The sequence below is a fragment of the Colletotrichum chrysophilum genome (genome assembly GCF_026319265.1).
Source record: "Colletotrichum chrysophilum strain AFK26 chromosome Unknown scaffold_2, whole genome shotgun sequence".
Lineage (NCBI taxonomy): Eukaryota > Fungi > Ascomycota > Sordariomycetes > Glomerellales > Glomerellaceae > Colletotrichum > Colletotrichum chrysophilum.
In genome coordinates this window covers 595,185-607,741 of record NW_026517289.1, presented here as the reverse complement: position 1 = coordinate 607,741, position 12,557 = coordinate 595,185, and the positions used below count along the sequence as shown (strand labels likewise).

Sequence of the window (12,557 nt, the reverse complement as noted above, 5' to 3'; positions counted from 1 at the left end):
GACCACAATCGCAGACGGTGTACCTGATTATTGCTGCGGATGAATACCTCTCGCATCTCGGGTGCAGACATAACATGGCCCGGGGGAAAGGTAGCGAGCGATGGAGAAACGACGGATCTTCTTCCAATGCGACATAGGGTACGAACACTGACGTACGTACGGGATATCCGTAGGGTTGACGGGCATCGGTTATTCGTCCCTGCCTTAGCTAGTTGCGATCCAACATGACAGGTGTCAGTGGCTAGTAGCGACTCTAGCGAGCGCATTTGACCCATATAGACGAAGCTGGCTGCCTATCTTAACTTGTTAAGGCGGGCAAGGAGTGCGAAATAAGGTCAAGTAAGTTGTCGCAAGTATAGACCGCAACAAGGTAGGCACGGTCGTGAAAGTAACATGATACCCGACGCGATATGGACCTTACGGATCCGTGCCTTACCTTACCTAGCTGGGCATCGTGAAAAAGGACTCATCACAAGTTGGATAGGGCAGACACGACACAGCGTCGTCGGCGCCTGGCAGCAAGCGGCGGCAGGTTACCAGGAAACAGCGCACTGATGACCGCAACGAGGAGGAAAGAAGCTGCCAAAGAGGGGATCCCCAACCACGGGCTGGCCAGTCATTGGCCTTGCCTGAGTCCAATTCTGGGTCCCAAATCTCAAAACGAGGCCACCCCGGAGCCACAAAAATTTTCTTCCTGATTTTCGCTGTCGCCCTGCCCGCACCGTACCGCACCGCACCACCTGGACGCCGCTCTGGACCGCACCGCTACCGCTGCCGCTCCTCGATTGGCTTGGATTGGCGCACCGCACTGGTACAACGGCGGGGGAGCAAAGAAAAAAAAAAGAAAAAAACCAAGTCCCCTCTCGACGTCAACGCACATTTTCAGCCCGATACCAGGACGAGGAAGGAAAAAAACGAAAACACACGTACATACACATACACACTCGACCCCGTAAGAACCACTGCCCGTCCTGGCTCTCCCCTTCCGTCATATAATACCCAGCTTGCGCCTGCAACAAAGACATTTGCTTCCGTCGTTGACTTGTCGATATCTACACAGTAGCCCTGCAAAACCCCCGTCCTTTGCGAAAATGAGCGAAATTACCCATCCTACCATCCAAGGTACGTACGGTCCACCATTCCTCCTGAGCCCTCCCTATCTCTCTTGTCATCATCGGTCGTCTGTCGTCAGTGTCTTCTGCTGCCGCTGCCGCTACCACTGCCGCTGCCTGCGTCCCCCTTACCGAGCTTGAGCCGGAGCCCAGGCCCTTTCGAGTTCTGCTCGTCTCTCACCCATCAAGGGGCCCCAGCAGACCGATGTTGTGATCTCCCCGACCTTCGCCTCCTTTGTCATCGTGACAGGCAGCCGGAAACATTTTCGATGGGGTTGTTGGCTGCGCGGGAGCCTCATCCGTTCCACCCGTTGGCTCGTTGATGGAACGCGCTTTTCGGCCCAGTCACCATCTACCTGGTCGACCTGTCGATTTTTTTCCAAGTCTCAACAACCTCCCGCGCGACTATTGACGGGTGGCTTGTCTTTCCGGTCCCGGGCGTGCAAACGAGCCTTTCACCAGGCCTGCCTCCTCCACCGTCTGAGCGCGCATGCGCTACCCTTGATGCCACTCTCGGTTAAGCAATTGCTCAGGAGAAACATCATCCATCGATGCTGATCGACTGTCGTATAACCTCTTAGTGAGGTGACATCTGGGCCTCCGCCACATCGGTTCCCAATTCCTCCGGCGACGGCACTTTCGGGGGATCGGCAGTGGGCGGCCAGAAGCAGTGGACATTTCGGCAAGCTCAGACCTCTGGGAAAACAATCACGGCGACTCATTCATCACGACAAACCAAATGAGTCGGGACCGCTTTACTAATCACACTGGAAAATTACACAGATGGCTGGTTCCGTGAGATCTCGGACATGTGGCCTGGTAAGTCGACTTACTCGAGCATCGTCGGCTTCTTTTCGCGTGTTAATGATTTCCCCCAGGCCAGGCCATGACCCTCAAGGTCAAGAAGGTCATCCACCACGAGAAGTCCAAGTACCAGGATGTTCTCATCTTCGAGTCCACCGACCACGGCATGGTCCTGGTTCTCGACAACGTCATCCAGTGCACCGAGCGTGATGAGTTCTCGTACCAGGAGATGATCACCCACCTGGCCATGAACTCTCACCCCAACCCCAAGAAGGTTCTTGTTATTGGTGGCGGTGACGGCGGTGTCCTCCGTGAGGTCGTCAAGCACGACACCGTCGAGGAGGCCATCCTCTGCGACATTGACGAGGTGAGCTTCATCTCGGTCATCCCCGCGCACGCCCGCGCGCCGGCTCGGCCCCACTAACACGGCGCGCCCCTCACAGGCCGTCATCCGCCTCTCCAAGCAGTTCCTCCCCGGCATGGCCGTCGGCTTCGACCACCCCAAGTCCAAGACCCACGTCGGCGACGGCTTCAAGTTCCTTGAGGAGTACAAGAACACCTTCGACGTCATCATCACCGACTCCTCCGACCCCGAGGGCCCCGCCGAGTCCCTCTTCCAGAAGCCCTACTTCCAGCTCCTCCACGACGCTCTGCGTGAGGGCGGTGTCATTACTACCCAAGGTTGTACGTTCCCATTTGTTCAGAAAAATACGAGGAGAATCAAGGAAGTACTCGGTTTTAGGAAACAGCACCAGGCACTCAACTTGCCTGCTTCTTCTTTCTTTGGCCTGTCCTCGATTCATCCCAAGAAATTCCCCCGGCGCGCCCAGTGGCCGCCGGCGAGATCTGGGTTGCCTGAAACCTGGATACGCTTTTTCTTTAATTTTCTCTCTACTATGAGAGTCTCTCCTTTGTCGTTGTCTTTTTTTAAGTCGTGAGTTGCGAGACTCTACTTTCCGACGGAATCAACTTCTCTGTCTCTCTAGCGCGGTGCTCTGATCCAAGACCTCTCCCCCGCCCCATCCGTGTACCAAGAACGGGACTAGCTAACAACCCGCACAGCCGAGAACCAGTGGCTTCACCTGTCCCTCATCACCAAGCTCAAGAAGGACTGCAAGGAGATCTTCCCCGTCGCCGAGTACGCCTACACCACCATCCCCACCTACCCCTCCGGCCAGATCGGCTTCATGGTCTGCACCAAGGACGCCAACCGCAACGTCAAGGAGCCCATCCGCAAGTGGTCCCCCGAGGAGGAGGAGAAGCTGTGCAAGTACTACAACGCCGACATCCACAAGGCCGCCTTCATCCTGCCCAACTTTGCCAAGAAGGCTCTGGAGTAAAGGTTGTCGTCCTCTTTTGATGAGGTAACGGATGAAAAAAAAGGAAAACGGTCATATCAAGAGGCTGGGTTCGGTATAGAATGGTTTAGGGGAGGCAACGCTCTTAGGTGGCCAATTACGGACTTTGGTCGGAGGAGATCTCAATAGATTTGTTTGGCAGATTGAAAACAAAGATATCGCCAAATATTCTACAAAAAAAGTTTAGTTTGTGCCGGAGGTTGACTCCGGGCGCGTTCAATGAAATTTTTATTGAATCATCTCTCTCTCACTCTCTTCTCTTCGCCTGTGGCCCCGTAGCCTGGGGTCTATTCCCGAATGTGTCCCGTCTATAATGATATCAAAACCATCATTGATGAAATGACCCCGAAATCGCCAAATTGTTGAAAACTTTTCCCTTGCCCTGACATAAAAAGCTCAAACACCTCCTCACTCGCTTCTTGTGACTCTCTCGTCCCACGCAGCCATGCACACTTCATACCACCTCACTCCTCTCACCAGTCACTGCTCGCCGCCAGCAGCGCAGCCAGCTTCTCCAGCCAGACGCGGTCCACCTCGTCGAAGCCGTCGGCCAGCGCGCAGTCCACATCAATAATCGCGACAAGCCTGCCGTCCACGACAACGGGCACGACGATCTCGCTCTTGCTGTCGCCGTCGCAGGCGATGTGGCCCGGGAACGCGTCGACGTCGGGCACGAGCTGCGTCTGCAGGGTCGCGGCGGCGGCGCCGCAGACGCCGCGGCCGAAGGGGATCGTCTGGCAGGCCACCTTGCCCTGGAAGGGCCCGAGGATGAGCGCGGGCTTGGAGGCGGGCGCCTTGGGGTCGAGGACGTAGAAGCCGGCCCAGTTGACGGAGGTGGAGGGCGCCGGGAGGGAGTGGTAGGCGTGCCAGAGGAGGGAGGCCGTGTTGGAGAGGTTGCTGTGTTTTTGGGTTAGTTGGGTGAGTTGGTTATTGGGGGTGCTATGATGCTGCTGATCATCATTCATAGTAAGATTTTGGGAGACTTGACGTACCAGACCTATATCAAAGCGTTAGTTCCGTGGCTGGAAGGGAGAAGCGGAGATGTTTTGGAGATGGAGGGAGGAAACGAACGTACCCAGTTTCTTTGCTCGTAGAACAGACCTTCCGCCTGGAGGAGGACCTGCTCGTAGGCCTCCTCCTTGGTGACGCCGTTGGCGAAGTTGGATGCGTCGGCGTGGACCTGAGTCACCTCGGTGTGTCAGTCTAGGGCTTTTTTATCTTTTTTTCCCTTCTTCACCGAGACGACGCACCATTATTTTGTATGAGATAATTGTGGATTGTGAAGATTCAGAAATGAGAAGCAAGCAGAAATTTCGTTCGGGAGAGTTTCTACCGAGCAAATGGATCGCGGAGTGAATGAGTGGTCGTTCACCCCTCTCATCCGAAATCCGCGGTGAAAATGTGTGTTGAAATCCCACTGCCCAATCACGTCAGACCTCGGTGAGCTCGGTGAAGGGAGACCCATCCCCGGAGGGGAACGATTTGCTAAGCAGACTGTCTTCTCACACTTACACCTCCAACAGGTAAGGTGAGATAGCGCATGTGATGTGATGCGCGGCACGGACGTTCACAACTTACCGTCGCGGCAACTCTTGGGTTAGGTGTGTTTGGCCTGCAGTACCCGAAAACAAACCTCTTGCTTTTTCTGCTCACAGAGTCTCCCACCGGAGAAATCTCCGCCGGCTAGTATCAGATCGGAAATCCTGCGACAGCTCGGGTGATGGACATGACGTCCGCGCGTTGGGTGGGCAGCAGCAGCAGCAGCAGAGACAAGTGAGATTGTGGGTTGCTTTAAACCCCGCGCCAGACCTGAGACGCGGTTTATCTCTGGTGGGAGAGGCTAGCTAAAGCTAGACTTCCCGGGCACATACACTCACCGGACGAAACCTATTCCCCTTTTTGACAACCATCCGCTTGCGCGCGCGTGTGCCGTCATTACCGTAGCGATGTAGCTCATTACTCTGCACAGACAATGCGATCTGGTGGCGCCCTGCGGACGGACGGGGGGGAGGCGATCGATCTTCACAGACAATATTGGTGCTACTTCATCTCAGCTTTTCCCCCACATGACTTTGCTCTTTCTCTCAGGAAAGCCACACTATTTCGACTTTTTTAATAATCGGTGAAGCGTCGTGGGACCACACGATCTATTCTCGACTTTAGAGTTGATCAAGCGTCCGCGCCCCACGATTGCTTCCGGGAGCTGATCCTCATTCCACAAGGAAACTAGAATCCATCAAAGCTGAAAGAGACCGGGACGCGCACGTGAGGAAACGAAACGAAACGGAACGGAGCGAAACAATGTCAGATTCGCAGGCGCCTCGCTTCTGCGCGGACTGCTTCAAGGGGACCCTCCGCGGCGACGTCGAGCCGCAGGGCACGGAGGAGACGGTCAGCGGCCTGCCGACCTATGTCGCGCGCCCGGAGCCGGGCCGCGAGCCGGCCGGCATCGTGGTCGTCATCCCGGACGTATTCGGGTGGAAGCTGCGCAACACGAGAGCCCTCGCCGATGCGTATGCGAAGAGGATCCCGGCCGTGGTGCTGCTCCCCGAGGTCATGAATGGTTAGTTTCTCATCCCGTCCTGACTGCTGGTGGCACGTTTGAACCACGTTGGTCGTGGAGGTGAGGGGTACAGCATGCGCTGACCATAACGCAGGCTACGCAATGCCCGACTCCATCCTCACCGTCGGCGACCGCATCGCGTCCGAGAAATCGTGGCTGTACAAGCTCTTCTACCTCTACCCCGTCGGCGCCGCCACCATGATCCGCTACTTCGTTCCTCTCCTCCTCGCGACGCGCGCCGGCGTGCTCATCCCGCGCATCGCAAACCTCCTCCGCGCCCTCCGTCTCGACCCGCCGTCTCCGCTGCCGCGAACGCTGCCGCGCCCATCGACGTCCACATCCGCCTCTGCAGACGGTGCCGGCGGCGAGACGTCTGCGTCCGCGGCGGCCAAGGGCCTCAAGATCGGCGTCGCGGGGTTCTGCTGGGGCGGCAAGTACGCGATCCAGCTAGCACAGGGGACGGCCGGGCCGTTTGGTGAGGAGAGGCTGATTGATATCGCGTATACCGCGCACCCGAGCATGGTGTCTGTGCCTGGGGACCTGGAGAAGGTGGCGCTGCCGTTGAGCATTGCCAACGGCGACGATGACATGATGATGCCACGGGCAAAGATGGCGCTGGCGAAGGATATTCTGGGGAAGAAGGGGGACTGCGAGGTTTGTGAATATGCTGGGGCCAAGCACGGGTTTGCGGTGAGGGGTGATCCGAATGATGAGAGGCAGGCCGACTTGGGAATGCGGGCGGAGGATCAGGCTGTGGGGTGGTTTAGGAGGTGGTTTGGGCAGGGTCCTGAGTGAGGAACTGGTGCAGGTCTGTGACGGGCTGCCATTCTCGTTGGCAAAAGAGGAAGAGAAAAGAGGAAACTGCGAAATCTCAGGGAGACGTTAATTTTCTTCGTACGCTTATGGTATTAATGGTTCGATGATAGTAGCATTGTGGAGGCCTTCGCACTAGCAAGTATCGTAATTGTGGCGGGCGAACTTGGACACGATCTTTTCAATAAAGGTTTGGTTCGGATTGATGAAAACAAGGACACAGATGCCAATTTGGCCATTCCCGATGTTGTCGCACTGTTTGTTTTGTCGACGGAGACGGGGCTACGCTATTGGGCTCAGGTTCCAAGTTGTGAGCAAATCCGCCCAGTTATATCTTCATTCTGAGCTCAAGAGCGCAGCAGCACCAATGATCGACCTGAAGCGATAAAGGACCATCCTTTTCCAAAAATCTAGACGAATAAGCCAAGAGCGGCAGGAAAGCTTGGTTCGGCTCTGGCCGACCGTTCCCCGGATCCGATGCGGCGGGAGCTGCAGGCGAAGCGGGGCCGACGCAGGCACACCCACGCGCGCGCCGATAACCGATAAGCTTTTCCACGCTACGTAGGTAATCAGTGACGAAACCAAGGCCCCGTTCTATTTTTTTTCTGATTACCTAAATTTCGATATTCAGGACAGCTTTAATTCCCCATGCTGCTCAAGCCCACGACCACTTTCCGCATACACCAAGCAGAACCCCCCACACCGCCAATGCAATGAACCATAGGACGACACTGCGCGTAATGCGCAATCCGTCAGCTTCGGCCCTTCTCTGCGGCCGCTGCTCGACCAATTCGCCCTTCCTCTCCTTCGCGGCGAAGCCGACGACGACGACCTCTTACCGCCGCCTCGCGAGCTCCCTCACTTCCGAACGAAGCCACGATGCCAGCTCGACGGCCGTCTTCAACCCCAAGCTCAACCCCATCGCCACCTCCCGCCCGGCGCCTCTCGAGCTCCCCGAACGCCAGCCCGACCAGAGCAAGGTCTCCCACCTGTTCGCGCAGGCCAAGACGTACATCAACTTCTACAAGGGCGGCCTCCGCGCCGTCTTCGCGAACAGGCGGCACATCCAAGACGTCATCGCCTCCAAGAAGCAGTCCGTCCCGGGCTTTCGCGAGCCCTCCGTCTTCTCACCGGGGTTGGTCCCTAAGGGCTTCAGCCGCGCGGACTGGGTGCTCCTCTGGCGCGTGCGCCACGACATCCTCCGCGTCCCGCTCTTCGGCGTGGTGCTGCTGATCTGTGGGGAATTCACCCCGCTCATCGTCATCTTCGTCGACGGCGTGGTGCCCTACACCTGCCGTCTGCCGCGGCAGCTGGCCGCGAGCTTCGCGCAGGCCGAGGAGAGGCGGCACAAGTCGTTTGAGGACTTTGAGCGGGCCGCGCCCGAGGGCGTCGTGAAGGGCAACGCCAAGGGCGCGGCGCAAAAGCACGTGCTGCGCAGCCTGCACCTGCCCGGCATGATGTGGGACAAGATCGGGTTCATCCCGCCGGGCATGTGGGCGTCCAAGGGACGTCTGAGGATGGCGTTCCTGGAGGGCGACGACAGGCTGCTGCTGCGCGATGGCGGCGTTGCCGGGCTCGAGGAGCAGGAGGTCCGCATTGCGTGCACGGAGCGTGGTATCGACTGCGCCGGCCGCAGTGACAAGGACTTGAGGAAGTTGCTGGATCAGTGGCTTCGTCTCGTTGATGCGGAGGAGACCGTCGAAAAGAGGAAGCGTATGACGGTCCTGTTGACCACTAAGTAAGAATCTCCTGGATTGTGATTGTGATCTTTTGCTAACGCTGTTGTTCTGCAGGACTGAGAAGTGGCCCAAGAACAGAAACTTTGCTCTCCCTGAGTGGCACCTCTGAGCATGTTACGTCCTATGAGCATGTATGATACCAACGTTTTGCGTATTATGACATAGCCTGGCAGTCTTGTATTACACCACTTATCGTGGCGAGAATGATTGCCGGGTCTGTACACTACTGTATCTTCGTCGAGGCATAAGTAGAATGGATGGGAAACACAAAAGCATATGGCAGGGCTCGGAAAACACGGAAATGGGCAATAGAACAACTCCCGTCCGGACAGACAACAGGCAACAATCCAACATCTTCCCTTAACGACTGAAGAAAGTTTTCAGTTAATTCGTTCCGTTTCTTTGCAACGAGGAAGGCTCCCACCACAGCCCAAGAAAGGAAATTGGTCCGTCGCCGAGCCCATGTTTTTCTCGGTGGAAGTCTGACATCCCACGTCGCCACATTCCAGTGTGCCAGGGAGGTGCTTTGTTTTCCCTTCCAAGTCTCCATATATTCCCTTATCTGTGGATTCGTTCCAACTCAAAGATATTTTGGTCCTTTCAAAGCCATCACTGAAATGTAGCTCAACAATGCCAAGACAGAGTTGTCTCACGTCATCCCCGGACGTCCGCTCGTGGGCTTTTGTGGTGGAGGCTTCTTGACGATATAAGGCTGTGAGATCCCCCTGACGGTGTGAGCGTTTTTCGGGGCCTCTCTTTGACTTGCCGTGGCCTTCACAGACGGAGCGATATACGAGTCTTCTCTGGTACGAGATCACCAACATCAACCATGGCGTTGATTCTCCTTGTCGTTCTGGCAGTCTTCCTGTTCTTCAGGTGGTACTGGAAGCCAATCAAAATACCGACAACCACAAGGGATCATGGTTCTTTTGCCCTCCCCGTGGACGCCCAGCGTCGCCAACGCAGGCCCGCCTATTCCGATCGCAAACTGCACGCACAATTCGGCAACATATTTACGACGAAGTGTATTCCTCAAAACTGCGATCTCAACAAGGACCACCTGAACATGCCCGAGACATTGTCATCGCTGACACGCGGAATGGTGAGAGTTACTAGCCCTGAAAGCCACCTCAACCTGCGTCTGAGACATTTCTGGAATGCACCTAACATGTATCGAATTCTTCACACAGGGAATATTCCTCAACAAGATCATTAACGAAGAATACATCCAAAACATTGACTGCCTGGTCGGCTCTCTCCGGCGCTTCATCAGCCGCGCGCCGGCCCAAGAATACACCGCCGCCTGCGCCGTCGAAGAGACGCACCGCTGCGCCCTCGAGTGGACGACCAAACCCGACGTAGAGCTCTTCGCCAGCGTATCCGAGCTGACGCACAAGGCCGCCGTGCGGATCCTCCTCGGCGACGACTTCTACCCCTCGAGCGACGAGCTCCGCACGCTCCTGCGCGCCGTCGAGGAGGAGGTCGGCGAGCCGTGGGCCTCCGTTCTGCCGGACTGGCTGCCTCACCCGGCCGTGCGACGGCTGCGCTGGGCACGGGAGCGCATCGCTGAGATCTTCACGGAGAGGCTGATGCGCAGAGATGCCGTCGCCGTCGCCGGCGGGCCCATCGAGGCCGACAGGCAGGACTACGTCACGTTCCTCCTGGACGAGGACGGCACGGCGGCGCTGAAGCATCTGTTCCCCGCGCATTACACGATCCTGATGCTCTTTACGCAGAACGGTGTTGCTTCGACCGTCTTCTGGGTCCTCATCTCCGTAAGTAGCAAACATGCCGTTTGTCCCCCCTCCCGGCACAGCGCCTGACAACAACGCTTTTTGCAGCTCTTGAGACATCCAGACGTCATGAACGCCATCAAGAGGAACTCCCGAGGCGCAGAGAACGACTCTTCCCTCCTGAAGGCCTGCATCAAAGAGACGGAGCGGTACTACGAGAACGTGCGGTCCAACTCCCAACTGGACGGCGGCTGCCCGGACTCCTGGATGCCTGGGAGGTGGCTTAACGCCGAGAACAAGCTCGTCAGCTTCGACGAGGTGTGCAAAGGTGGCATTGCGTCTGACGACCAAGTCAAGCCCACCGCACGAGGCGACGACGGCATGTCGGCGATTGTCGTGGAGCAGGTGCTCACGACCTTGCTTCGGTGCTACGAGGTGTCTTGGGCGTCTCCTGAGCAGCCTCAGACGGTGGATTTTGAGGCGCTGGATTTTGATAGGCCTGGACCGCCCCAAATGAAGGTACGGAGGACACACCATTCGCATTTATTCTCGCGTCGGACTTGACTGACAAAATCTCTAGGATGACTTGAGAGTCAGGGTTTCGAGGAGAGTGTGGCCGGAGATGACAGGAGGGTGTTAGAAGAGATCTCCTCAACCTCGAACGGGAGCTAGTCCGTCATGATATGGACAGGAAAACAACAGGGTTTGAATCGATACAGATCTCGATTATCACCTTATACCAACATGACTTGCGATTTGATTCACACAAGCATACCTCTTGTGCAATATTTCTTCTGCGGAAGTATGACTTCAATCTACCAAGCATGCAGAAAATGGAGCCGTGCAACCACACATAAGTCAGGCGATCTCATCGTGGCCAGCTAATTGAGCTTGTGACTGGTAATGTAGAAGTAAGGCGAAGTTCGGTGATCAGGAGGTGAACCAAAGGACCACCGAATCGGGAAGTCGGAGGCTGAAGCAGTTGCTAGGATGGACCTGGCGCCGTGTAAGTCAACTCACTGAACATTTGATGCTTCTAGGGAAACGCCTGCCTATCGATCGATGCATGGCATGGCACAGTAAAAACACCAAAGAATGGCGTATCAGAAGATCCGTTAACAAACAGGACATTGCTAGACGAGCAGATATTAATTTCACATCCGGTGATGTTGGCGAAGAAAGTTGAGATCATGACAATAGACAACGACAGGGACGATAGCAAGTACACTTGAAAAGAAAACGCACACCGTTTACATCAGGTTTGGTTGATTTGCCTGAATTACAGATACTGTAGTGGCTATAATAGACATGAAGTGCGGCAATTTGCCTATGCTGGGTGCTATTCGCGTGCTCCCTCACGCATTTTGTTCGGCCCCCCCCTCGATCATCCACCGTCTTGATCCTCGTGATATCTCATCTTTCGCAATACCCTTCCTTCGCTAATGCCCGTGGAAAGAAAATCTCAAACATGGTATCTTGTGCTTTCCCCGATTCCGAACGCCCCTTTTTTGATACCTCCGTGTAACGCCTTGAAATGATTTGTGAATTGGTACAGTTGGGAGAGACCCTCCGTGGCTTCCCAGGATGAGCTTCGGCCCTTAGCTTCTCGTAACCGCAGTGGGCGGTGTCGCGATGGTGGGTGGTGTTGAAGACGTAGAACCGGTGGCCGTGCCGTAGTCTGGGGGCAGGGAGCCCCGGCCAGCTCCTGCCGCGCCGATGAGAGGCGGCGGGGGCATGTGCTCGACGTGGGCCATCTCGAAGCTGCCATCCCGGGTGACGGCCTGACCGGGCTTAGCTTTCGGCTCGTAGGCAGGAGGGGCCTCGCCGAACTCGTCCAGACCTTCGTCGGGGCGAGTGGTCCACGCCCAGCGGCCGTTTCGCGATGAGCGCTGACCTCCAGCTCTTTGACGATTCGCTTCGAGATCGCGACGGGGCCACGGGCGTTGCAGTCCAAGCCTGCGGAGACGGCGGCGACGCTGGAACTGGATAAGAGTCGCGAGTATGCCGATGGAGAGGAAAACGATGAGAGGCGTGAGGATCCAGGTATAGGGTGCAGAGGACAGGCCAAGGCCTTCGCCGCTGCTGCCCAGAGAGCTGCTGTCCGTGGACGACATGATGTGCTGGTCGGTGTCGTGGGGTGCAGGTGCCGGTTGACCAAGAAGGAGCGAACGAGCCAAACCGTTGGCGAACCCAGCGAAGACTTAAAGTAGGCGTGTGTAAAAGGGCGCAGTGAATGACTGGCAGGGATGCTTGTTGGTGATAAGCAGCCCTGTTTTGTTTGTTGGTTTGTCTGTTGGTTGGTTGGTGGCTATTCTCGTTGTGAAAGGAAAAGAACCCCTGGTGGTGTGTCGAGTTGGAGCGTAATACAAAGGCGCAGAGGGCGAAACAGGGAACGGATAGTGGCAGCGATGGTGATGCAAAAGGCAGCGACGATG

General features: G+C 56.4%; 6 protein-coding genes across 6 annotated transcripts; 4 read left to right on the top strand and 2 right to left on the bottom strand.

Annotated features, from left to right (window-relative positions):
• Positions 1-1,091: 1,091 nt before the first annotated feature.
• Positions 1,092-3,256, top strand: SPE3 (putrescine aminopropyltransferase; the record flags this gene model as incomplete). The annotated part of the gene is made up of 5 exons (XM_053173510.1): positions 1,092-1,122; positions 1,896-1,931; positions 1,991-2,283; positions 2,360-2,597; positions 2,979-3,256. 5 exons carry the CDS (start codon positions 1,092-1,094, stop codon positions 3,254-3,256), a joined length of 876 nt encoding a protein of 291 aa, XP_053042558.1.
• Positions 3,257-3,747: 491 nt separating this feature from the next.
• Positions 3,748-4,527, bottom strand: COL26b_000542 (uncharacterized protein; the record flags this gene model as incomplete). Its single annotated transcript, XM_053173509.1, has 4 exons — positions 3,748-4,171; positions 4,267-4,271; positions 4,350-4,454; positions 4,525-4,527. 4 exons carry the CDS (start codon positions 4,525-4,527, stop codon positions 3,748-3,750), a joined length of 537 nt encoding a protein of 178 aa, XP_053042557.1.
• A 1,048-nt stretch (positions 4,528-5,575) lies between these two features.
• On the top strand, positions 5,576-6,632 carry COL26b_000541 (uncharacterized protein; the record flags this gene model as incomplete). The annotated part of the gene is made up of 2 exons (XM_053173508.1): positions 5,576-5,837; positions 5,932-6,632. 2 exons carry the CDS (start codon positions 5,576-5,578, stop codon positions 6,630-6,632), a joined length of 963 nt encoding a protein of 320 aa, XP_053042556.1.
• Positions 6,633-7,390: 758 nt separating this feature from the next.
• COL26b_000540 (uncharacterized protein) lies at positions 7,391-8,498 on the top strand (the record flags this gene model as incomplete). The annotated part of the gene is made up of 2 exons (XM_053173507.1): positions 7,391-8,388; positions 8,444-8,498. 2 exons carry the CDS (start codon positions 7,391-7,393, stop codon positions 8,496-8,498), a joined length of 1,053 nt encoding a protein of 350 aa, XP_053042555.1.
• Positions 8,499-9,218: 720 nt separating this feature from the next.
• COL26b_000539 (uncharacterized protein) lies at positions 9,219-10,762 on the top strand (the record flags this gene model as incomplete). Its single annotated transcript, XM_053173506.1, has 4 exons — positions 9,219-9,491; positions 9,580-10,164; positions 10,231-10,641; positions 10,703-10,762. The coding sequence occupies 4 exons, from the start codon at positions 9,219-9,221 to the stop codon at positions 10,760-10,762; spliced, it is 1,329 nt and encodes a 442-aa protein (XP_053042554.1).
• Positions 10,763-11,720: 958 nt separating this feature from the next.
• Positions 11,721-12,236, bottom strand: COL26b_000538 (uncharacterized protein; the record flags this gene model as incomplete). Its single annotated transcript, XM_053173505.1, has 1 exon — positions 11,721-12,236. One exon carries the CDS (start codon positions 12,234-12,236, stop codon positions 11,721-11,723), a length of 516 nt encoding a protein of 171 aa, XP_053042553.1.
• Between the last annotated feature and the right edge of the window lie 321 nt (positions 12,237-12,557).